Below are 25,761 nucleotides of genomic sequence, written 5' to 3'. Positions count from 1 at the left end.
TGTAGAAGGATAAAGCGGCTAGAGATAATGAGATGAGATGAGATGATAAATAAAAGCTTTATAGAAAAACGTCTGACAAAATAATTCCCACTTAGAATGGAAACAAACTGGCAAAATGACGGCAGCAATTTGTGAAAAATGCTATAGTAATAATTCTTGAAAAAAAGATATGTTCTTACTATCAAATACTTTTATTCCATATTTTGCTTTTTTTGTATTTTTTGTGGTTTTGTTTTCGAGTAGAGTTTTTATTTCGTCCTCGGTTGGTTCAGTAACACGCTCTGCCATTTTCTAGTTGGCAAACCAACTTAAAGGTGCGTTACTGCCATGGACTGGGCTGGAGTATGGAACAGGAGATGGGGGGGGACACACGACTATATACTTTTAGCTATTTCTGTTTCTTTTAAATACGTGATAAAGTGATATATCTGACTTGATGTCCTCTGCCATTTTGTTTTTCTCTAATCATGGTATATGAGCTGATATCTTAGGGCCTCTGCATGCTCTTGCGACAAGGCTTTCGCAGATAGCTTTTCGCAGACAGTTGTAATTTATTGTTGAGTGGGGAGTAATAGGCGTGCGCGATGTTATTCACCGCCACAACGCAAGGGGGCGCGAAGTAGCGAAATCGCTAGGAGTAGTTGGTGGGTGTGGTTAGTGGAGTGTTTATCCTCCGGTTACTTATAATGACTAGAACTGGAGTCGTATAGATGTACGTACTTCCTCACTTCCTCGATCAACTGCTCTTCGTGCTGCTCCATCTTCGCTCGTGTTTTTAAAAATGGCGGTAGTGAAAACAAACCAAACCGGGAAAGTAGGGAAGCGGAAGTGCGTGTACAGCGGATGTAGAGTGGACCAATCAGAGCCCTCTTGTCTGCGACGCTGTCTGCAAGGCTTCTGCGGTGGTCACAATTTTTGGGAGGTGCGCACAGAGCGTCTGCGAAGGGGGGGGGGCTACGCAGATGCCATCTGCGACGACTGGGTTGTCAGCATAAATTGGCCCTTAGTAGTAGAGTAGCCAATCAAAGAGTGCAATTGCTCATATTCAGTGAGTGTGGATAGAATAATTTGGGATATGCTCATCTCATCTCATTATCTCTAGCTGCTTTATCCTGTTCTACAGGGTCGCAGGCGAGCTGGAGCCTATCCCAGCTGACTACGGGCGAAAGGCGGGGTACACCCTGGACAAGTCGCCAGGTCATCACAGGGCTGACACATAGACACAGACAACCATTCACACTCACATTCACACCTACGGTCAATTTAGAGTCACCAGTTAACCTAACCTGCATGTCTTTGGACTGTGGGGGAAACCGGAGCACCCGGAGGAAACCCACGTGGACACGGGGAGAACATGCAAACTCCACACAGAAAGGCCCTCACCGGCCACGGGGCTCGAACCCGGACCTTCTTGCTGTGAGGCGACAGCACTAACCACTACACCACCATGCTGCCTTGGGGTATGCTGTTATAGGAAAACGTTTGATTTAAGAGTGGTAATGGATCACACCACTCCATTGCTGATTATTTTCCTACAACAGCCTGTTGTGTTTTAGTTATTACATAAAAAGCAGTAAGAACATATCTTAAGCCCAATCAGCTACAATATGGTTTAGCTAACTTCTAGCTATCAATGGATCCATTTTGTGTTGTCTGCATTTCCTTAGAAAGAGCCAAATTCCAAGTTTGAAAAAATTAACATTTCAGACTAGAATCTCCGAACTGCCATATTGTAATTCCCATAATTCCATCATCATGAGACCGCACCATTATTTTTTGGTTTCTTGCTCTTATTCTCTTCGAGTTTCCTGGTTCTCCTATTTGCAAGTCTGAGTGTGCCCAGGCTTTTCTGATCTTTTACCCCATGTATTTGATTTAAAATATGGACTTACTTCTGATTCCTTTCTTTGATTTGATCCCTGCGGTGTATAATGCCAATAATTCACTGGAGGAGCACTAATAAAGAACCTCAGCAAACGTAAGAAAGAATGTTTTTTTTTTACACGTCACTTCTCAAGTAGCACATGTTTAACTAGCATTTCCTGTTTAAGGTGTGACCTTAATATGTGTTTGGCAAACTAATCTCATATTCTACGCAGATGTACACTGCTGGATTGCTGTGTAACGCAGTGATGAGTTTCTCAGGATGACTCACTGCAGTCTCTTTATATTCAGGCAGAAGAAATCCTCATTAAAGACATGATGCTGCACAGAAAGAATTGAAGAAAGAGAGAGACGCTGATTAGGTCTTGTCCATTTTATTAGAAAATGCACCATGTTTATAATAATACATTCAGTTCACCTCTCAGCTTGGCCTATACAACCCTAATTCCAAAAAAGTTGGGATGCTGTGTAAAATGTAAATAAAAACAGAACGCAATGTTTTGCAAATCATGGAAACCCTTTTATTTTATCTCATCTCATTATCTGTAGCAGCTTTATCCTGTTCTACAGGGTCGCAGGCAAGCTGGAGCCTATCCTGGCTGACTATGGGCGAAAGGCGGGGTACACCCTGGACAAGTCGCCAGGTCATCACAGGGCTGACACATAGACACAGACAACCATTCACACTCACATTCACACCTACGGTCAATTTAGAGTCACCAGTTAACCTAACCTGCATGTCTTTGGGGGAAACCGGAGCACCCGGAGGAAACCCACGCGGACACGGGGAAAACATGCAAACTCCGCACAGAAAGGCCCTCGCCAGCCACAGGGCTCGAACCCGGACCTTCTTGCTGTGAGGCGACAGCGCTAACCACTACACCACCGCGTCGCCCCCTTTTATTTTATTTCAGTGAAAATAGTATGAAGACAACATAACTGTTGAAACTGAGAAATTTTATTGTTTTTTAAAAAATATAACCTCATTTTGAATTTAATGTCAGTAACAAGTTTCAAGAAAGTTGGGACAGGGGCACTGTGTTGCATGACCTCTACTTTTAACAGCACTCTGTAAATGTTTGTGAATTGAGGAGACCAATTGATGTAGTTTTGAAAGAGAAATGTTGTCCAATTCTTGCCTGATATACAATTTCAGTTGCTCAACAGTTCAGGGTCTCCTTGGTCATATTTTGCACTTCATAATGCGCCAAATGTTTGAAATGGGAGACAGGTCTGGACTGCAGGCAGGCCAGTTTAGCACCTGGGCTCTTTTACTATGGAGCCATGCAGTTTTAATATGTGCAGAAAGTGGTTTGGCATTGTCTTGCTGAAAGAAGGAAGGCCTTCCCTGAAAAAGATTTTGTCTGGATGGCAGCATATTGCTCTGAAACATGTATATATCATTCAGCATTAATGATGCCTTCCCAGATGTACAAGCTACCCATGTCATGTGCACTAATGCACCCTCATACCATCACAGATGCTGGCTTTTGAACTGTGCACTGATAACAAGCCGGATGGTCCCTCTCCTCTTTAGCCTGGAGGACGTGGTGTCCATGATTTCTAAAAAGAATTTCTAATTTTGATTCATCAAACTTTGGGACAATTTTCCACTTCGCCTCAGTCCATCGTAAAAAAACTCAGGCCTAGAGAAGGTGGTGGCATTTCTGGATATTGTTTATATCTGGTTTTAACTTGCATTTGTGGATGCATTTGTTTTCTGAAGTGTTCCTGAGCCCATACAGTGATTTTCACTACAGACACGTGTCTGCTTTTAATGCAGTGTTGCCTGAGGGCCTGAAGATCACCGGCATCCAATGTCAGTTTTCAGCCTTGTCTCTTGCATACAGAGATTTCTCCAGATCCTCTGAATATTTTAATGATATTACAGTATGTACAATAGATGATGTGATCTCCAAATTCTTTGCAATTTCATGTTAAGGAATGTTATTTGTAAATTGTTGCACTGTTTGCCCATGCGGACTTTCACAAAGCGGTCAGCCCCTCCCCATCTTTACTTCTGAGAGACTCCACCTCTCTGGGATGCTCTTTTTACCCAATCATGTTACTCACCTGTTGCCAATTAACCAAATTAGTGTTTTAAACTAATTTAAACTACTTTTCCAGTTCTTTGTTTCCCCTGTCCCAACAGTTTTTAAACGTGTCGCTGGCATTAAATTTAAGACAAGCATATATTTTTCAGAAAACAATAAGCTTTCTCAGTTTCAACATTTGATTTGTTGTCTATGTCCTATTTTTGAATGAAAGATAGGGTTTCCATGATTTGCAAATCTTCACATCGTGTTTCTAATTACATTTTACACGGCATCCCAACTTTTTTGGAAACGCGGTTGTATTTAGACAGATTTTACACTGGTACTTCACAAATTATATTTATTACAGTCTTGCTTTATGTACAATATACAATAGAAAGCTGATTGTTTAGATAGATCATTTAGAGAAGCTACATTAATCTGTAAAATGTCCACCAAAACATGGACTTGGTCATAGATTAAGAAAAGACATACAGTACAGGACTAGGTTAAATCAGGGAAAGTATTTAAAGTAAATTAGCTACAAAATACAGTTACTGTATTTCTGGACAAATGAATTATTTGCAGGTACAGCGAAGCAAAGTATATGTTCGGGTGTTCACATTCGCTCATGAAGGTGATAGTGAAGGTAAGTCTGGAAAATATTTTGAATTTTGCAGATAATTTTGACTTTTTTTTGAGAAACTCCAAATAAAAATAGCCTCAAGTCACATCATACCCGGGCTCACATGTTCTCTGTACACTGCATATCTGCTCCTAGTCCTCTTAGAGATGTTTCTGATCTATGGACCTTCATTCCCTTCAGATAGTAATTTTTTTTTTTTTTTTTAATTTCAAAAATCACCAGTTAACTTGAATTGAATAGTTCCTGAAATACACACTCGAGAAATAATAACAATTAAAAAAAATTTGTATTTAAGAGGACCAAGAAATAAAAAAAGTAACTTGTATCCATCAATAAGAGCGCTGTTCAGACGATGACCTGAAGGGGATGATGTTCATTCCCTTCATTCAAAAACACAGCAAAAATATTCTCACTGCCCATTCAAGTGTCACTTTCACAGTCTGTTCAAAAGTGGACTCCGATACGAAATCCTGAATCTATATCAGTATTATTTTGCAGAGGGTCAACAGTTTTTAGTGTTCTCCCTCAGAACTCCTCAGTCAGGAAGACCATGAGATGCAGGCTAGTCCATCAAAAGTGCAGCGATTCCACTGTCTGCAACTGTCCGTATCCAATTAAAGTGCGTGAGCAGTTAAACTATTATATCCATCTTGTTTCCATATTGCCATTGATGTTGGTTTAAACTGCACTGTCGCAGATCAGACAGGAAGCTTGATCTCTTCTATTTGTTGTATTCCAGACAGGATTTCCTGGAGACTGTTCAGGATTTTCTTCTGATGTGCACTTGAGGAGATTCCAATTTTGGCCAAATCTCTGTGAAGAGTGAGGAAAGTGGATTAATACTGTTACAGTTTCATTGTTTGAATACTCTTCAAATCTGGATATGTTGTATTTCCCAATTATATTTAGTGGAAAGAAAGCCACTTTCCTGTGTCTTGTCATCTTGTGGTGAAATTATCCTTTTGTTACTAGATGACGTAAAGTGCTCTGAATAACTGCATACCATCTATATCTTCCTTTATTCTATCCACATTCACTGGATATGAGCAAGTGCATGCTCTGATTGGCTACTCTACTACAAAGCTATCAGCTCATATACTGTGAGGAGAGAAAAACAAAATGGCGGCGCGTGTTACTGGACCAACCGAGGAAGAAATAAAAACTCTAAAACAAAACCCCAAAAATTGTTATCAAGTAAATGGCTGAAAGAATATAGGTTTTATTTTTGTTTTGTTTTTTTCCCCCGCAATATCTCCTGTTTTACACTCCAGCCCGGTCAGTAGCGGTAATGCACCTTTAAAGTGCCATTCCACCATTGGATGTATTCTTTGGCATAAAATACAATATATTTTATGACAACATGACTAGACAGAGAAATCTTTTAGCTTCAAAATGATATATCAAACATAATTTTTTGACAACGACAAGTATATTAATTTTGCGACCAAAGTCACCTACCCTTTTAATTTCCGTGCGGTAGTGAAACGTGATGTCATCGGCAGGTTCCCCTTCTTGTGTACCACGTCACGTGTGACGTGGCACAGATTATCAGCAATGGCGGATAGAACGCGATTTCCACTTGTTGATTGCTGTGCCGATATTCACCATCGACCGTCTCCTTTGGGCATCACTTGCTATTTTCCTTCGCTTCTTTTCCGAAGCTGACAATCGCGTTCTATCCGCCATTGCTGATAATCTGTGCCACGTCACGCGTGACATGGTACACAAGAAGGGGAACCTGCCGATGACATCACGTTTCACTACCGCACGGAAATTAAAAGGGTAGGTGACTTTGGTCGCAAAATTAATATACTTGTCGTTGTCAAAAAATTATGTTTGATATATCATTTTGAAGCTAAAATATTTATCTATCTAGTCATGTTGTCATAAAATATATTGTATTTTATGCCAAAAAAATACATCCAATGGTGGAATGGCACTTTAAGTTGGTTTGCCAACCACCAAAAAACCCAAAAGGAGGAGAAGAGGAAGATGACCCCCTCCAATAAAAAAAGCAACAAAATATGGAATAAAATTATTTGATGGGAGAACGTATCTTTTTTTAATTTTTCAAGAATTATTATTATTATAGCCTTTTTCACAAATTACTCCCGTCATTTCACCGGTTTGTTTACATTCTAAGTGGAAATGATTTTGTCGGATGTTTTGTATAAAGTTTCTATTTACTGAATTTGCAAAAAATTTAAATAAAAATACTCTGTTTCTCAAAATCCAGTGAATGTGGATAGAATAAAACAGCTATTCCAATCAATATCTTCGTACATGGCTTATAGCTATCAGCTTATGTACGACTCGATTTCGTGGAATAACTTTTAAATATTTATTTCTAAAATGTATAAATCAGTTTTAGATTAAAATATAAAAAACAAGTGCCTTAAAAATTATATTGCATGTAAGTAATTAACAATTTCCAAAAGGGATTTTTTGGAGTCACTCTTTTTCGCGACTGAATCTGAAAAGGCATTTAGTGCACTATGTAGTGTCTACAGTGCCATTATGTCATACACTATGTACGCTTAAATAAAAAAAAAAACAATTCCTGAGTGAATATGAGGTGGAGATGATAGAAGGCACATTTCAACATGAATCCTATGTTTGTGTAAGAATATACTGAACCAGAACTGAACCAAAAATCAGTGACCATGGACCAAAGGTACCTGAAATGCATGTGTACAAGTGTGCTTGTGTATAAAATACTTACTCTTGATTCATGTGTATAATACTTTCCAGGCTGCTGTGTCCAGCCTTAGCGAAGTTTTCTCTGTACTTCTCCAGACCGATAACTTTCAGCCACTCCTCTGCTGAACTGAATGAAGGGGATGGCTCAATGGAGAGGGTGTGGTTTAGTGCTGATGCGTGGGACCTGAGGATAAACAGACCAGTATTGTATTTAATTTAGAGGAAAAGTGCATTGATTCTCTGCTTTTATGCAAATATGAGACAGCACAAATTCTTTTTTTCATACAAACTTGGTTATCGATTTCTATTTTATGACTTCTACATTATCGAGTCGGTACAAAAACATTTTAGAGTTCCAAATGTTCGTTTTCCAGCACAAAATTAAAAGTTACAGAAAAAAAAAATTAGTATCTGAGCAACATATTACATAAGAGAGCACTTTTCAGATTAAAAAATAAACCATAATGAAGGCTGCTGGGTTTTGGTGCAAAATGAAGAAGCGAGTGTGAGAGTCTAACGCTACGTTCACACTGCAAGGCTTAATGCTCAATTCCGATTTTTTTGTGAAATCCGATTTTTTTGTGAGGTCGTTCACATTAACAAATATATGCGACTTGTATGTGATCCTCAGTATGAACGAAAAGCGACCTAAAAGTGTTCCGCATGCGCATTGCAGGATACGATGACGTCACACGCAGTGAGCATGGCCAGTGTTTACGGAAGTAAAACCGCCCGGTTGCGGTATGACCCATCCAATCTAGCTTGAATAGCTGCATCCCCCCAAATGGAAATCAGCTCCCTAACCTCTGCGTCCTTCCATTGAGAAGATTCAGAACCTTCACAGCCCGAAGCGTCCCTCGCATTGATGTCATGCGCAGGGGCGCAGATACGTTTTTTGAACTGGGGGGGACAAAAAACTGGGGGGGACAAAGCTGCCAGCAAACCAACCCCAACCCCGATATGCCTGTCAAACTTGTTGTGGGTTACCATAGCAACCAAGCTCGAGCTCGCAACCTGTGCAGTCTGCGCAGCTCAACCAACCGAATATCAGTCTTTGTTTTGTTTTATGTGAGTTGTTGCAACTATGTATACACTGCTGTGCACCTCAGTAAACCGAATGGTAATTAATCTTTTGATTTTTCCGTGAGGTTTGCCTTATGCAAAGTGGGGGGGACCGAACGAAGTGAATTTAAATCTGGGTGGGACGAATCCCACCTGTCCCACCCTCTATCTGCACCCGTGATTATGCGCCATGTTGTTGTAACTTTTTTTGAGAGACCCGCCGCCTACTTCAGCGCAGAATAGTGACGTTTGTGGCTTGTTGATGACGTGTAAGTCGGATGAATGCGACCTGGCGGTTCAGACTGAAGTCGCATATGAAAAGAGCGGATAGGAATCGGAATTAGGACCACATATCCAAACGGCCTGGGTCGGATTTGAAAAAATCGGATCTGTGTCATTCATATTGTCAATAAAAGATCGGATACAGGTCACATATGGGCGAAAAGATCGGATTTGAGTCACTTCAGCCTGCAGTGTGAACGTAGCCAAAGTGTCCAGAAGAACTGGGGCTGGTTCTGTAAGATGCTCAGTAAAACCTACAGCTCATTTCCACATAAAACTGCACTCATTGTACCGGAGACTAGTATTTTTTTTTAAAGCAAAGGGTCGTCTCACACCAAATATTGACTTTGTTGTATTTATTATGGCTTACTGATTACTGTTTATAGTATTTTTAATGTTGAAACATTTCATTTCATTATTTTTAAGCCATATTTGGTCGACAGCATTTCTTTACATGTGCCTAAGACTATTGCACAGAACTGTGTACAACAGAAAAACAGGCTGCAAGCATAAACTAGCTACTGATCGAGGCTAAAGATTGAATAAGCTAGTTTGTATTTTATATAGACAATGTAAAGATATGTTGACAGTGGAAACAGGACAAAGCCATTTTGACTCAAAATTTCACTCAGAGTGTCAATAAATACTATGAAAAGATGCAGTACATATATCAGTTATTCCACGACATCGAGTTATATATGAACTGATAGCCGATTTGGCTTTAAGCCATATACAACAAGATCGAGTGGAATAACTGTTTTATTCTATCCACATTCACTGGAGTTTAGAGAAACAGAGCATTTTATTTTTTAGCAAATTCAAAAAAAAACCTTTCTACAAAACATCTGACAAAACCATTTCCGCTGAGAATGTAAACAAACCGGCGAAATGACGGTAGCAATTTATGAAAAATGCTATAATAATAATAATCCTTGAAAAATAAAAGATAAGTTCTTACCATCAAATACTTTTATTCCATATTTTGTTGCTTTTTTTGTGGTTTTGTTTTCGAGTAGAGTTTTTAATTTCGTCCTCGGTTGCTTCAGCAACATGCGCCGCCATTTTGTTTTTCTCTACTCACAGTATAAGAGCTGATATCCTAGTAGTGGAGTAGCCAATCAGAGCGCGCGATTGCTCATATCCAGTAAACGTGGATAGAATAAATACTATTATCATGCAATTTTATTTAACATCAGTCCCAAATCGAACTTCCAAATGTTCTGCCATAATGAGAAGCATGACAATTATGTCATGACGAACCTGAGCTTAACTTCCAAAGTTGTGCTGAGTTAGAATTACTCAAAAGGAGGATCTCTAGGAAATATGGTGACCTTTGTTGTCAAAATATATATATGTTATTTACCAGCTGGGAGGTCCGTATCATGAAATACCGTGACCGAGGTCTTGAAAGTACTGAGCGAGGCCCTCTGGGCCGAAGTCACGGTATTTCACCATACGGACCGACGTTAAGCTGGTAAATAATATATTTATTTTTTTCTTTACCAAATTCTAGCAGAAAATGAGAGCGCCCGAAAGGGAAAACCGAGCCGAGCCACCATTTTGAATCCTCATTCACGGCTGTAATCCAAATGGCTTCCTCCTCGGTATATAAGTGCACTTCCATGGCAGGAAAAAAACTATGTTTTGCCGCCTATGTAGTCCCTATTTATACAAAATTGAGTCATTCAGGATTCAGCCATGTTTTTGCTCGGCGTTAGCAACAGTTACAGGTTTTTAGCTTTCTCCTGAAATGGTTTCTTTTATTTCTTCTTCCTCAGGGTAGTAAAACTCACTTTCACTGTGAAGACTGTCGTTATCGCTATCCATGCTGTAAAATTAATGCTATTCTCCTGAGAAATGCGAAAATAAATGTTGACAAAAATTGCTACTATGTTTGTTGTTGTTGTGAACGAGCGAGTTGCCAGAGGTCCGTATCCGGGGTCCGTACCGTAGGATACGGACCCGCTCGCCAGCCAATCAGAGCGCAGGATTTGATGGAAACCGGATCGCGAAAAAAATAAATGAACATACTGTGTAAAAGTTGTAGCTTCTCATGATTGGGTGTATTTGGCTGGAGCTGTATTGGTGCTATTTTGCTTGGACTTGTTCAGCTTTTTCAAGCTAATAGCAGTTCATGGGGAACCCCCCCCAACAATTTACATTTTCTTTCGTTATTAGATTTTTCAGACATTTAGATAGAAACAAACCATACAGGGTGATTACCACTGTCACTTCATGCATGGATACACATTTAAAAGAAATACTTATGTACTTTTGACTGTGTGACCTGCTCGTCTCTCGTCCCATCCTCTTGAGCGTGTTCGGGTTGCGGATCAGTTTGTCCAGCATGTTGACTATCTGGCTGAATTTGGGCCGCTCGCTGCGCTCTCTCTGCCAGCACTCCAACATGAGCTGATGCAATGCTACAGGACACTCCATTGGTGCTGGTAACCTGTACCCTTCCTCTATTGCCTTTATAACCTAGGAAACAGGGAGCAGAGGTCAGTGTGTCACAGGCAGTCTGCTTTCTATACCGTACATAAACCTAATTCATAAAAATACATATATGGGTGATTCTTAGACTACGGGTACTTTTATGTTATTTGGTCATATTTTAAAAAATACTTATAATTTTGGACAAATTCCACTTTCTTTGTCACACTACCAATGAAACCCACTTAAAAAAATTTACTAGCTTTCTATTATGATTTTTTCATACTTTTCAACCTCCTGGAAGGTGTCAAAATCACTGTTTTCTCCTTGTCGCACACCCAGACTTTTAAACTAAAAGACTGAAAATAAAGTTTAAGAATATGACTTAGCTGGTAATTATTAATGTACCTGTATTAAATAATAGTCACATAAATACAATGTCATATAATATTTCATTTGAGTCCATCATTAATATATTTTTTTATACAAAATATACCTGTCGCACAGTATTGGCATCATTTCCACCACAACACTGTAATGTCCCTTTAAAAAGTTTGTGAGAAAGATTGTTTGTGTGGTTACCATGGAAATCTACACTGACATCAGAGCACATGTCGAACATGGAGGGCATTTAAATTTTCATTAAAAACTACTGAAGAAAAATCAAGGTAAATATTGCTTGATCAGTAAATACATTTATTGTACATCATTTCCAAACATGCTGTACTGTCATGTGTGTTTTTAAAGAGATGAAAATTTTAAGTTAAATAAGAGTATCTTGCATACATGAAATGCTAAGTATTAATTCAAAGCTAATCAGTGAAGCCATCTTCCATTTTTTCACAAAAAAGTGTAGAAATGTCATTTCCACCACGGTCATTTCCACCACACTGCTCTCTGTGGTGGAAAAGACAGTATGTGGTGGAAATGACATTTAGGATGATAACGTTCAGGTGACATGGATTGTGAAAGAAGATATATGTAATACTTAATATAATAGAACATGTTACATAATATTAGAATAGAAATTTTTAAATATTATACAATATCTCATCTCATCTCATTATCTCTAGCCGCTTTATCCTTCTACAGGGTTGCAGGCAAGCTGGAGCCAATCCCAGCTGACTACGGGTGAAAGGCGGGGTACACCCTGGACAAGTCGCCAGGTCATCACAGGGCTGACACATAGACACAGACAACCATTCACACTCACATTCACACCTACGGTCAATTTAGAGTCACCAGTTAACCTAACCTGCATGTCTTTGGACTGTGGGGGAAACCGGAGCACCCAGAGGAAACCCACGCGGACACGGGGAGAACATGCAAACTCCACACAGAAAGGCCCTCGCCGGCCCCAGGGCTCGAACCCAGGACCTTCTTGCTGTGAGGCGACAGCGCTAACCACTACACCACCGTGCCGCCCATTATACATCTCATCTCATCTCATTATCTCTAGCCGCTTTATCCTTCTACAGGGTTGCAGGCAAGCTGGAGCCTATCCCAGCTGACTACGGGCGAAAGGCAGGGTACACCCTGGACAAGTCGCCAGGTCATCACAGGGCTGACACATAGACACAGACAACCATTCACACTCATGGTCAATTTAGAGTCACCAGTTAACCTAACCTGCATGTCTTTGGACTGTGGGGGAAACCGGAGCACCCGGAGGAAACCCACGCGGACACGGGGAGAACATGCAAACTCCACACAGAAAGGCCCTCGCCAGCCCCGGGGCTCGAACCCAGGACCTTCTTGCTGTGAGGCGACAGCGCTAACCACTACACCACCGTGCCGCCCGCCCATTATACAATATTAATATATTTATTTCATTTAATCTTTTTTAAGATGCCGCCTAAAACAACAAAACAAAGGTCACAAGCCTATAGGGACAAGATAAAAGCTGACCCTACAAAATATGAGGAGAGACTTAAACGAGACAGGGAGAGATACTTGAGGAAAAAAGAAAAAGGAGTAGTAAAGGCAGTCACAGATCTGTCAAAGCGGGAACAATGCAAACAGAGATGACAATGGAGAATCAAAGAAATAGATGAGAAAAAATAAAAAAAAATCTCACAATGCAGGCCTACCTTTCCTCCACCACATTTTCCCGATGCAACCTTGGAGCCAGAGCAGGATGTTCACCTGCCCCAAACACCACGCCCTGATCAATCTCAATCTCCTGTTTTTAAGACCCTCTGTTAGGTCATCTTTCTATTAGTAGGCAGTTCCATGATGTTCCATGATACAAATCATACAATTTCAGGAGTTAGTTACAGTTTCAAGTACAGAGTGTTCATTTAAGAGACCAATTAGAAATTTTCAGGATCCACTTTTTAATATTTCTGCCTTAAGCCATCGGTTTAATGAGTTATTTGCAGCCTATGAACTGTACTCATTCATGTTTGAGACATCAAGTCAAACTGTTTGATGAAATTCAGATATTGGCTTGGCACTAAACTAAAAACAGGTGTGTTTAATTATTTTGTGAACTGTGAAATGAGTTTTATAATTTTTCTAATAAATATACTTTTATGTCAATTCATTGTCATTTCCACAACACCTGGTCATTTCCACCACCACATGTCATTTCCATCACCACACATATTTTTTGAAAATATTCAAACAGTTCTCATCACACATTAAAACTACATGCACAGTTTCTGAGATCTTGTGTTATTTAACATAAAAAATAAGGCTATTTATTTTCTAACAAGGTCCTACCCAAACCAACGTTAAGTTTCCCACTGTGACAGGTGTTCAATACAGCATTTGGTCCATAGGACAGTTAATTTATCTCATTTAAAAATGCATGGTTGTTTTATATCATGGACAAATGGGTAAAGTTACTCACAAACATGATCCTAAACAATTATTAAATGGTGTAATTTATTCTACTTTTACTTTACAGTTGTAGATTGAGATGTGGTGGAAATAACGTTTCTTCACTGCGGGTCAGATAAAATGTCAAAAATAACAATTTGTCTTGTAATCTAAGTTTGAACTCTTACATATCTTAAAACTAGGTATGTTATTTAAATGTATGATACTGAATTAGGTAAATTTTGAAAAAGTTTTTTTTCATCAACTTCACAATGGTAAAAGTGCCCCTAGTTGAAGAAACGCCCATATATTGTCCCTGTATGCATCATAAGAGACGAACAGTGACTGTTCATCTTTCAAGGACACTGACTGTGTTTCCCATTTTAGACATTTCACAAAATCCTTCAAGGTTTTTTCGACTCGGTCACAATACATTTGTATCAATCACTTAAAACAAAATTCTTCTTTGTCTGTAATCTTCCCCTCACGTGCAGAGACTTTTGCCTGCCTCTAAACAGCCTCTGATTTTTGCCGTGCACTCGCACAAATGTGAGTACCGGTCATGTTGCAGGAGGTGAGCAGTCCTCCTTGACTGATTGCAGGCTAGAATCTAAATCTGACTCCAATCAAAGTAAGATGGATGGAAGCTAAAGTCCCTGCTTTCTTTACTCCTGTAAAATACACATGAAATCCTTCACACTGCAGATAAAAATACGTTCCAGTTTTATTTCATTTTGTCTTTAAAAAAAAATACAGAGGTGAGTCAAGTGAAATGTCAAAAACAAACCAAGCAACTAGAAGATACATCAGTTAATTCATTAATAGTCATAAAATATAGAAAATATTGGATTAGTTGAGCTTTTCGAGCATTTAACTTTACAAATCATTTATAACATTTATGGACATGAAAGTAAAAAAACCCAAACATATATTGCAACATCACAATGTCAATACATTCTGAATTTACAGTATAGCCATGATTATTCTATCCACATTCACTGGATATGAGCAATCGTGCACTCTGATTGGCTACTCTACTACTAGGCTATCAGCTCATATACCGTGTGTAGAGAAAAACAAAATAGCAGCGAAATAAAAACTCTACTTGAAAACAAAACCCCCAAAAATACACAAAAAAAGCAACAAATTATGGAATAAAAGTATTTGACGGTAAGAACATATCTTTTTTTTTATTTCTGACAAATTATTTTTATAGCATTTTTCACAAATTGCTACGCTCATTTCGCCGATTTGTTTACATTCTAAGCGGAAATTATTTTGTCAGACATTTTGTATAAAGTTTTGTGTATCGAATTTGCAAAAATTAAAAATACTCTGTTTCTTAAAATCCAGTGAACGTGGATAGAATAAAACAGTTATTCCACTCAATCTTGTCGTACATGGCTTACAGCCGACGAGGCGCGTAGCTCATGTACGACTCGATTTTGTGGAATAACTGTTAAATAGTTAAACAGAATATATAAACTGTAAAACTTTTTCCTACTTACATCCTGGTTACTCATGTCCCAGTACGGCCGCTCTCCGTATGACATCACCTCCCACATGACGATGCCGTAGCTCCACACATCACTGGCTGACGTGAACTTCCTGTATGCGATGGCTTCTGGGGCTGTCCAGCGAATGGGAATCTTTCCTCCCTATGATTTACAGATATGTTCACATCAATATGGTACTGAGTCTCGACAGACACATGATGATTTGTGAAATATGTAATATGAAACGTATACTCTATTCTTTGCCTCCCATGCATGCTTGCTCTCTTTTTTTTCTCGGAATATTTTTAGCTTGAATAAATAGGATGCTATTGGGATGAACGTTAGAGGTTATGGTATTGACGTAAGCACAGGCTTATAAAAAAAGAATAAGAGGCAACAAGCGAAAAAACAAAACAAAACATACTCTAGGATCCAAAAAACATACTCCAGGATCATACTCTTAGTGTGAGTTCATTGCTAAGAAATTATACAATTTTGTGAAGTTCAATTTTTTTTCCAACAAGATTGCATCATTCAGCCATGAATCAACATCAGGTCTTAATTGTTAAAAATGTTAAACAATTTCCCTCTTAACCCAAATGCATTCAATCAACTTAGACATGTTTCAGGACTGAAGTTTAGTTTTGCACTAGAGTTATGAGGCCAGTGTATATATGAGAAATTCCCAACCGGCTAAACAACTTTTCTCAGCTTTTACTGATGCATATCTGAATAGTAAGGATTTTTTGACCAATGATGAAGCAGAAACAGGTTTTGATAGTCAGATGGTAGAAGATTAAAATAATAATTATTAAAGAATAACTCTCTCTCTCTCACCCGTGTTGTATAAGCTCCCTCAGGTTTGTCCTCCAGCACTCTGGACATGCCGAAATCGGACACTTTACACACCAGGTTACTGTTAACCAGGATGTTTCGTGCTGCCAGGTCTCTGTGGACGTAACTCATATCTGAGAGATACTTCATCCCTGAAGCGATGCCACGCAGGATACCAACCAGCTGAATGACTGTGAAACGCCCATCGTTCTTCTGTGAAAGGTGAAAAATAAAAAGAACATGAAACTAAATCGCTCACCAATACGATTCACTCATACAGAACTCTACAGTAAACTCACAGCTCAAATTCCTTAATGGGAAAAAAAAAATCACAGGTTAAAATCACACGTATAGGATAAGCTGGGTGATTTGGGCCTGAGTATAAAAATACGAACCTGAAGTGTTAAATAATGACAATTATTTTTTTCGCGGTGCGGTTTCCATCAAATCCTGCACTCTGATTGGCTGGCGAGCGGGTCTGTATCTTACGATACGGACCCCGGTTACGGACCTCTGGCGACTCGCTCGTTCACAACAACAACAAACATAGTCATATTTTTTGTCAACATTTATCTTTTTTTTTTAATAAGATTTATTTATAAGATTATCAAAAATCTTATAAATTTTTGCCAGCATTTCTCAGGAGAATAGCCTTAATTTTACAGCATGGATAGCGATAACGACAGTGTTCACAGCGAAAGCGAGTTTTACTACCCTGAGGAAGAAGAAATAAAAGAAAACATTTCAGGAGAAAACTAAAAACCTCTAACTTGCTAACGCCGAGCAAAAACATGGCTGAATCCTGAATGACTCAATTTTGTATAAATAGGGGACTGCATAGGCGGCAAAATGTAGTTTTTTTCCTGCCATGGAAGTGCACTTGCATACCGAGGAGGAAGCAATTTGCATTACAGCCGTGAATGAGGATTCAAAATGGCGGCTCGGCTCGGTTTTCCTTTTTGGGCGCTCTCGTTTTCTGTTAGAATTTGGTAAAGAAAAAAAAATATATTATTTACCAGCTTAAGGTCGGTCCATATGGTGAAATACCGTGACCTTGGCCTTGAATACTGACCTCGGCCCAGAGGGCCTCGCTCAGTACTTTCAAGACCTCGGTCACGGTATTTCACCATATGGACCTCCCAGCTGGTAAATAACATATATATTTATTATACAGACAGGACACTTTTTCGATGTAATAAAAACGTGTTCTATTCCCTTCGAGCAGGTTTCATTCATTTGGTTCGATAACATGCAATATTGTTAGCATATCGCTTATCCGACGTGTATTACGTCACTCTACCCAATGGAGAATGAGCGTTGAATATGGTTTACATGGTTGTCAAGACAACATGATGTCACACGTCGGAGCTGACGCGAATATTCAGTGAGAAAGTTTTCTGCTGCACATGCACAGAAGCATTTCTTTGTTCGCTGGCGTTGTTTTACTTTTTGTACAATCTATAACTGTTCCATTGAATGTATAATAATAATAATAATAATAATAATAATGGCTTTTTTTTGTGGTATATCAGATATATTCCATTCGGCTAGCATCAAACTGAACTCGTCTTTGACTCATTCAATATCATGCTAGCTTCATGTTAGCTGAATGGAATATATCTGATATACCACTCAACGCCAGCCAATATTATTTAAATATCTGTAACCAAAATTCTGATTTTAAATAATTAACAATTATTCACTGAAGGTGAAGTGACTATCAGGGAATAATAACCCAAACAAAGTCGAGGTTATTATTCACTGATATTCACTGAGCCTGAAGTGGATAATTGTTTTAATACAGATACACGTGATTATTTTTTAAATTGTATTTTTAAAAATAATTCATGTCAAGCTTCAAAAGCAGCATGCAAACGTAATAACGGTGCGGCACAGACTTGTGTCACTCATCTACACCGAGTCACATAAAACGCTTTGTTTTGAAATCGATAAAATGAATCACAGTTCCACTTTACTTTTGAATGGTTTTAGATCAAACTTCGTAGCATCTTTAGTGCTTTTAGGAACAGCATTTTCTTTCATAATTTGCAATCCTTCCTCACTTATGGTGACAAAGCGACTGGCAGCCGTTTTGCCGAGTCGCTCGAGGTGATTATCGAGAAATAATCAGAATTTCTCGACCAATCAGTGTGCATGATTTTCTATAATCACCTGCATATTTATACTAATCACGATTGTTCTTGGCTTTTCGAAGTTTGGTTTCAGGTTGGTCTCAGAAGCATTTCTCATGGTGCATGAACCTGAAACCTGTTATGGTTGTTAATCATTTTTGTACTCCTGGTAACACCACTTGGCTTTGGCTTACTCTTGCACATTTTCACTTTATCTATATGAGTGATTCCACGCTTATGGGTACTGAAATGGGGACATGAACTTATTTTTAAAAATTCACCTAAAACCATTTCTTTTTTTTACCATCAGGTCACAAAACATGTAATCTTTAATGAATGATATGTTAAAAGATAACTTTAATTTTCTGAGATGTAATAAAAACATATTTATATGCCAAAGTCAGAACGTAACAGAAGTGTTGTGGACATATAGATTCTCAATTTTAACAATGTAGAATTACTTTTTGAAGCATAGGAAGGTGATGTTTTAGCAAATATAATTAATAAACATGTGTAGTAGAATAAACACACATTCTTTCAATAAGATTAACATGGTATATAGCTAGATTGTAATTAATTTGTAACAGACGCGAGATGGACAATCGTAACAGAAGTAATGTAACAGACATCATTTTGGAACTCACAGGCTTGACTTTGGCATATAAATATGTTTTTATTACATCTCAGAAAATTAAAGTTATCTTTTAACATATCATTCATTAAAGATTACATGTTTTGTGACCTGATGGTAAACAAAGAAATGGTTTTAGGTGAATAAGTTCATGTCCCCATTTCAGTACCCATAAGCGTGGAATCACTCATATGTCAAATTTTCTAACTCAACGAATCTATGAACTTAGGTAGATGGTACTAAGTTTGCATCTATCTCATTCTTTTAATTTCTGAATACAATATAAGAGCTTGGGGTAACACTTTATATGGTACTCATAAACTTATAATTAAATGAGACATAAAAACTACTTATTCCCATGCAATTAATAGTACAGAAATGAAAGATTATTTACTTTACTAATTAAAGAAAAGTCACCACAATGGTTCAAGTTTCATTCATTGTTTTACTTTCATTAGCATCGACTGAGTAATTAATGTAGAATTTGATTCCTTATTGTACCATTGAGTATATAATAAAGAACTACTATAGTAATGACTAATTACTCATTTAACAGTTATTCCATGAAATCGAGTCGTACATGAGCTGACAGCTGACAAGGTGCATAGCACTGAGTTGATTATAAGCCATGTACGACGAGATTGAGAGGAATAACTGTTTTATTCTATCCACTTTCACTTGATTTTGAGAAACAGAGCATTTTTTATTTTTTGCAAATTTGATAAATAAACACTTTATACAAAGTGTCCGACAAAATCATTTCCGCTTAGAATGTAAACAAACCGGCGAAATGACAGGAGCAATTTGTGGAAAAAAAATGCTATAATAATAATAATCCTTGAAAAATGTGATTCTTCTAAAAAAAGATACCTTTGTACCATTAAATACATTTATTCCATATTTTTTTCCTTTGTTTCCGAGTAGAGTTTTTATTTCATCCTCAGTTGGTTCAGCAAAACGCGCTGCCATTTTGTTTTTCTCTACCCATGGTATATGAGCTGATAGCCTCGTAGTAGAGTAGCCAATCAGAGCGCATTGATTGCCTTATATCCAGTGAATGTGGATAGAATATTAATTATTTAAAGTGCACTCCCTGATATCCAAATTCCAGAATCTTCACAATATATAAAGCCCGGCGTGCATGGGCAACTTCTCGTCGCAAGCGTATTGCGATTTTTGGAAGCAAGTTTCCCCTCTCGGGTAGCTGCATGTGTGCGTTATCTGCGACCAGTGGGCGATTTGGGGAGTGGGATGCAAGTCACGTGGAAATCACGTGAATACTTTGCGGGCGGGGATTGGCTTTGCCTTTGGAGGTGATCGCTTTGTTATCGCAAAGACACGCACACGCGGCGATATCTCTGCAACAAATCAGCGAGTGCCGATTTTCTGTCGCAGAATATCGAGCACGTTTGATACCTGCGATCTGTCGCAAGCAACAAAAAAATCGCCGCCGCAAATATCCGCACACGGAGCAATTTTTCGCGTGCGTCAAAAAGTTGCATGACCAAGCGACGGAAGATCACCCGTGTGCGCCGGATTTTCTCTGTTCATGTATGTGTTCGTGTTCATTTCAAGTATAAAAGATCATCTCATACAACAACACTGATCCAGTGTCACACTTACTCTGAGAAACACGTCCAGAGAGCCGTTATCCATGTATTCAGTGATGATCATAATCGGCTTGCCTGGAGAATGATGTAAAAAACACAAATATTTTTCAGGCCACGATTTCAACGGAAAGATGTGAAGCCAAAACTAAAAGATTTGTAAAAGACTTTAACATGGCTGAGATAGAACAGTTGTGCTGAAGAGGATTACGAATGTGGATGTTTAATTGAAGGGTACTTATTCAAACAAGTTCTGATTTTTGAGAAACTCTATCAAAAGATGTTGCTTTGAGCTCTACATACAGAAACACCTTCTCGTAGCTTCAGTAGCTAGATAATAGCGCCTACATTATCCTAAACCGAGAATTATTCAAACTCGCACAAATTGACAAATTCCTTTTTGTTATTTGAGGGCAAATCGACACCAGATACACACACACACTCACACATACAAAAACACACACTTGGTGCGGCCTCTCTGACTGACAGCTGCTTAATGGTGCGTCCGTGAGGAGGAAGTGTAGCTAAGGAGGCCCAGACAGACACATTGTCAGCCATCTTTGTTGTCGTTGGCCTCTCATGTGACCTCCAGGCAGATTTGACTGACAGCTCTTTGAGAAGGCCAGGGGAACAGCTAACCTTTGAACCTGCCAGCTCCTCCCTGCCTGGATTTCCCAGACACGCCCTCTTTATCCTCTATATTAAAAGACAAATTCAATATTTGCCATGTGTGTGTGTGTGTGCGTGCGTGCGTGCATGCATGCATGTGTCTGAATTTGGCTATGAACTCCACAGTGCACTCGGTGTTAACGAAGCATAAATAAGCTTTGAGAATTAGAGACATGAAGTCAATATATAAAAGAATATTTAAAAACACACCAACAAAAACGCAAGAAGCCGCAAAGGAGCAGAAGTGTGGGCTGAGCTCCTGCTGTGGTCTCATTTGCATGTTATGATTTAATTTGCAGGCATTTACATTATGCAAATTAAGCATTCGTGTTCGTTACTCCTGCCACAAAGAGCAGCAGACTTACGGGAGGCGTTTCAGGTTTCCAGGGGGCACAAAGAGACAAGAAAATTAAAGCACTGATCGTTTTCATTAAGTGTCTGCCTGCGTTAACCTCTCACCAAATGTTCAATGTTACAAATAAATCAAATATCAGCACTTTTATCTACATAGGCCCAGTTGCTCATAGGATGCCAGAGATTAAAGAATAAATTTACAGATTAAAATGATCATCCTGTTGTCGAGGACCGTTCTTCCATCTCATTATCTGTAGCCGCTTTATCCTGTTCTACAGGGTCGCAGGCAAGCTGGAGCCTATCCCAGCTGACTACGGGCGAAAGGCGGGGTACACCCTGGACAAGTCGCCAGGTCATCACAGGGCCGACACATAGACACAGACAACTATTCACACTCACATTCACATCTACGGTCAATTTAGAGCCACAAATTAGCTTAACCTGCATGTCTTTGGGGAAGAACCGGGGAAACCGGAGGAAACCCACTTGGACAACATGCAAACTCCACACAGGAAGGCCCTCGCCGGCCACTGGGCTCGAACCCAGGACCTTCTTGCTGTGAGGCGACAGCGCTAACCACTACACCACCCGAGGACTGTTCTGCTTACAGGCAAATTAGTAAAACTAACAGTCAGTCAGTAGATGTGATTTTAACACTGACGCAGCTAACACAGAGCACATTTCAGTAATGTAATGTTCAGTAATGTAGTTGACCGTTGACATAAAGAAACTAAAATAACGTTCCTGCGATGCTCTGAAAACACATGCTAATAGCTAGCGCCTACAACACACCCTGTTAAACCTAACACACAGGACTGTCTGTGTTAACATTCCCATACTCTAAGGCTACATCCACACGACAACAGCAACGAGATTTTTTTTTAGCGGGTAAAAAAAAATATCGCGTCCACATGGGCAACGGATCAGTAAAATATCAGGTACATATGGCAACGCAACGCTTGCTGAAAACGATGCAATACACATGCCACACCTCTACGTGCGCTGTAAGACGGTCCCATCGGAGACACCAGAACAATAGAAGAAGTAGGACGCATGTGCATAAACCCCTTCTTCTACCCGGCATGAATGAGTGAATGCTGCTTGTTCTAGTCATGTGGTTGTGACGTCATCGTAAACAAATCCGTTCTACTCATCCAGACGACTTCGCAACGGCGCCGTTGCCAGATTTTTCCACTCTGGAAACAGTTCTCAAAAAATATCGTTTTGGGGCACCCAAAACGCCGGTGCCGTGTGGACGCCAGGCCGAAATGATAAAAAATTTTATTGGATTCACCTGAATCCGTTGCCGTGTGGACAGGGCCTAAGTCGGCATATTAGGTGAAAATTCAGATTCAATCCAAATTGCTCGAAACGGCTCTCGCTGAATTCAGAATTGAATGCAGAACAACATACTTTTCACAGAATTAAAATACGTTTATCTGTTCTTGAGATATTACAAATTAAAGAGCGAAAAAAAAAATGGCTTAATTTTTAGAAAACTGCTGTAATATTCTGTACGAGGATCACATGGTCCAAAATGGGCCTCTTTAACCAATGAGATCAAATGTTTTTTTCTTAACTTTTATAATTTTCAAGATATTTACATGGAAATTCGTAGGTAAATAGATGGGTGTATACGGAATACAAAATTTTTTAAAAATTAGTAAAAACAAATTAGTACTAATTATTCAATCAAAGTCCTTCCCGCGCCGTGTGGTGCATAGGGCGGCGCCAATCTCTGTTTCCTTAGCCCTCGGCCTCTCGCCTATTACATAGCTAGGGTTACAGGGGTGGGGGGGTAGTCCTCTGGTAACCACAAGAATTTGACTCCCTACTCGCATCTGTATTGCCAGACAGCAGTAGGTGCCATTTTTATGATGGTCTTTGGTATGGCCCGATCGTGAGTAGAACTCAGGAGCTCTCCATCAAGAGGCGGACACGCTAACCACTAGGCCATCTCGCGGTAATTATGCTAATTAGGTAAAACATTAAATCGGTACGCTCTGTTCTTCAAAGTTTTGCCAAATGGCTTTATTTGTGCAATATAAAGCTGATTTTAACTCTCATTTATACATCACAAAGAAGGAGAACTCAATGTTAATTACAATTACAAATTACAAATACAATTGTAAAATATGCATTGAATGTCATTCACATCTACCATTCTCTATCAGAATAAAACAGTAATAAAAGATTATTTATAATCCCCTCTTTGTGCTCTGTAGGCCCTTTGTATTTCTCAAAAGTAGGGCCAACTAGTGTTTATATTAAAGAATATAAATGATAATATTCACAGCTTTCAAGCGAACCTTGAAAAAACTATGTGAGCCACATCCAATAAACAATTCACATTAACTGAATTGAAATTAACACTCGCGTTTCTGACGTCCGGTTTTCAGTGGCGAAAATTGGAGATTTTTGCAAGTATGTTGATCTGTCCATTTGTCCATTTGTTTGTTGGTGCTCTAGCATCGTCATTTCTTGACCAATCTTTACCAAAATGCACAGGGCAACTCACGAGGGTCACACAAAGACATTAGTTTCTGGTGGGTCAGGGCCAAAGTCAAGGTCACCAAGGTCAAATCTTGTAAAAACACCTAATCGGCCATAACTTCCGTTTCTTTGTGATTTTTGCAATATCGACTCTTTTCATTTAACATACCATTCCGACCACTAAGATCTCAATATTTTTCATCAAAAACAACTACAGTTATATTTTAAAAACAGTTATTTATTTACATGAATCAGTTTGATTTGAAAAAATGAGTAGGTAAAGCTAAGAAAACTCATTTCAAAGTCTCCCGTGAAGCATAACATCAAAACTAGCCGACGGAAAATTTTGCTGAATACTTCATCAGAAACAGTGAGAGTCAGCGAACCCTATTAAAGTTATCTGATTGATATTCATGAGTAATCCAGTCGGAAACTGATCAGAAGAGAGTGAGAGAGCCTGACTGCTTTCCCGTGACTCAAAAATCACCGGCAGTTTCCCAACATCACGCGAGCAGAGAGTTTTTACTCTGTTGTACCAACTTCAACCTGCCATTACTCCCAAAGTACTGAACAGATCTTAATGAGAAAAAAATTCTTTGGAAAGCAGAGATAAGCTTTTTAATGACCGTATTCGCAATAGAAAATATTCAAGAGTTAAGCAATGACAGGTCTGGAAACTTAAATGAGCATCTACATGCACAATTTTCACAGCATGGCCAGTGAGCGTCTGATCTGCCTACTCTTAGAAGAAGAAAAAAAAAAAGAGTTTTATTTCGCAAGCTAACAAGCTCTTCGTTTGTCCCTCCAGGCAATGTGTTTCAGAGAAACCAATGAAAAAACTGTAGCAGAACCAATGAAAAAAGTGACTGTAGTTCATCAACTTCAGTTTTTTTTTTTAATATGGATAACTGTAGCTTCTGAAGCAGATTGTCTGTTGTGGCTTTTTGCAGCCAATTGCACGATGCAAAAGACGACGTTTATGGGTGAAGCCATGACCTAATGGTTAGAGAAGCAGCTTTGGGACCAAAAGGTTGCTGGTTTGAGTCCCTAGACCAGCAGGAATGGCTGAAGTGCCCTTGAGCAAGGCACCTAAACCTCAACTGCCCTTCAGGCTGTATGTTGCTCTGGATAAGAGCATCTACTAAATGTCATTAAAGGCAACTTTTGTACAAAACCAGGTGTGTAATAGGAGAAAAACATATACGTAATCAATTCCGTTAATTATTTCCATTATATATCGAACATGAAAAAATATTTTAACTTTGAAATCATGAATTGACACAGAGGAGTCGAAGTTGGAGGAGTCAGCCATTTTGAGATTGTGGGCAACTATAAACCAATCAGAATCTTTCGTTAATGCGCCTCCCTCTGATCTGTGACGTCACTGGGCCCATGAAAACAGTGTTTACAAGCAGATCACTGTGATTAAGAGTCCCGGCGGGTGGCTTGTATTCGATTCGTTTATATCCCGACCTTGTCAGCTGTCAGATTTATGTGCATGGACCCGGTAAGCTGGTAAATAATATTTATTTATTTTTTTCTTTACCAAATTCTAACAGAAAACGAGAGCGCCCGAAAGGGAAAACCGAGCCGAGCCGCTTCACGCATGCGCAGTAGGCTTGGTAGGACAAATCCAAATAGGAGTCATTCAGGATTCAGCCATGTTTTTACTCAACCAAAGT

The 25,761-nt window shown here is 39.1% G+C and overlaps 1 protein-coding gene across 2 annotated transcripts in view; it reads right to left on the bottom strand.

Annotated features, from left to right (window-relative positions):
- Positions 1-2,297: 2,297 nt before the first annotated feature.
- The window catches only part of LOC132864301 (ephrin type-A receptor 4-like), a 125,471-nt gene continuing 102,007 nt past the window's right edge, over positions 2,298-25,761 (bottom strand). Inside the window, exons 12-17 of one of the 2 annotated variants that reach the window (XM_060897670.1) lie at positions 20,580-20,641; positions 16,197-16,406; positions 15,372-15,521; positions 10,880-11,088; positions 7,286-7,447; positions 2,298-5,376 (exon numbers count right to left, since the gene is read on the bottom strand). In XM_060897670.1, coding sequence (XP_060753653.1) covers positions 5,262-5,376; positions 7,286-7,447; positions 10,880-11,088; positions 15,372-15,521; positions 16,197-16,406; positions 20,580-20,641 — 908 coding nt within the window. In that variant the 3' untranslated portion in view covers positions 2,298-5,261. Of the gene's footprint in view, positions 5,377-7,285; positions 7,448-10,879; positions 11,089-15,371; positions 15,522-16,196; positions 16,407-20,579; positions 20,642-25,761 lie in introns of those variants that run through there. The other variant, XM_060897671.1, reaches the window with a different exon arrangement.

Source organism: Neoarius graeffei, chromosome 17 (genome assembly GCF_027579695.1).
Source record: "Neoarius graeffei isolate fNeoGra1 chromosome 17, fNeoGra1.pri, whole genome shotgun sequence".
NCBI lineage: Eukaryota > Metazoa > Chordata > Actinopteri > Siluriformes > Ariidae > Neoarius > Neoarius graeffei.
This window is presented reverse-complemented; position numbering and strand designations above follow the sequence as displayed.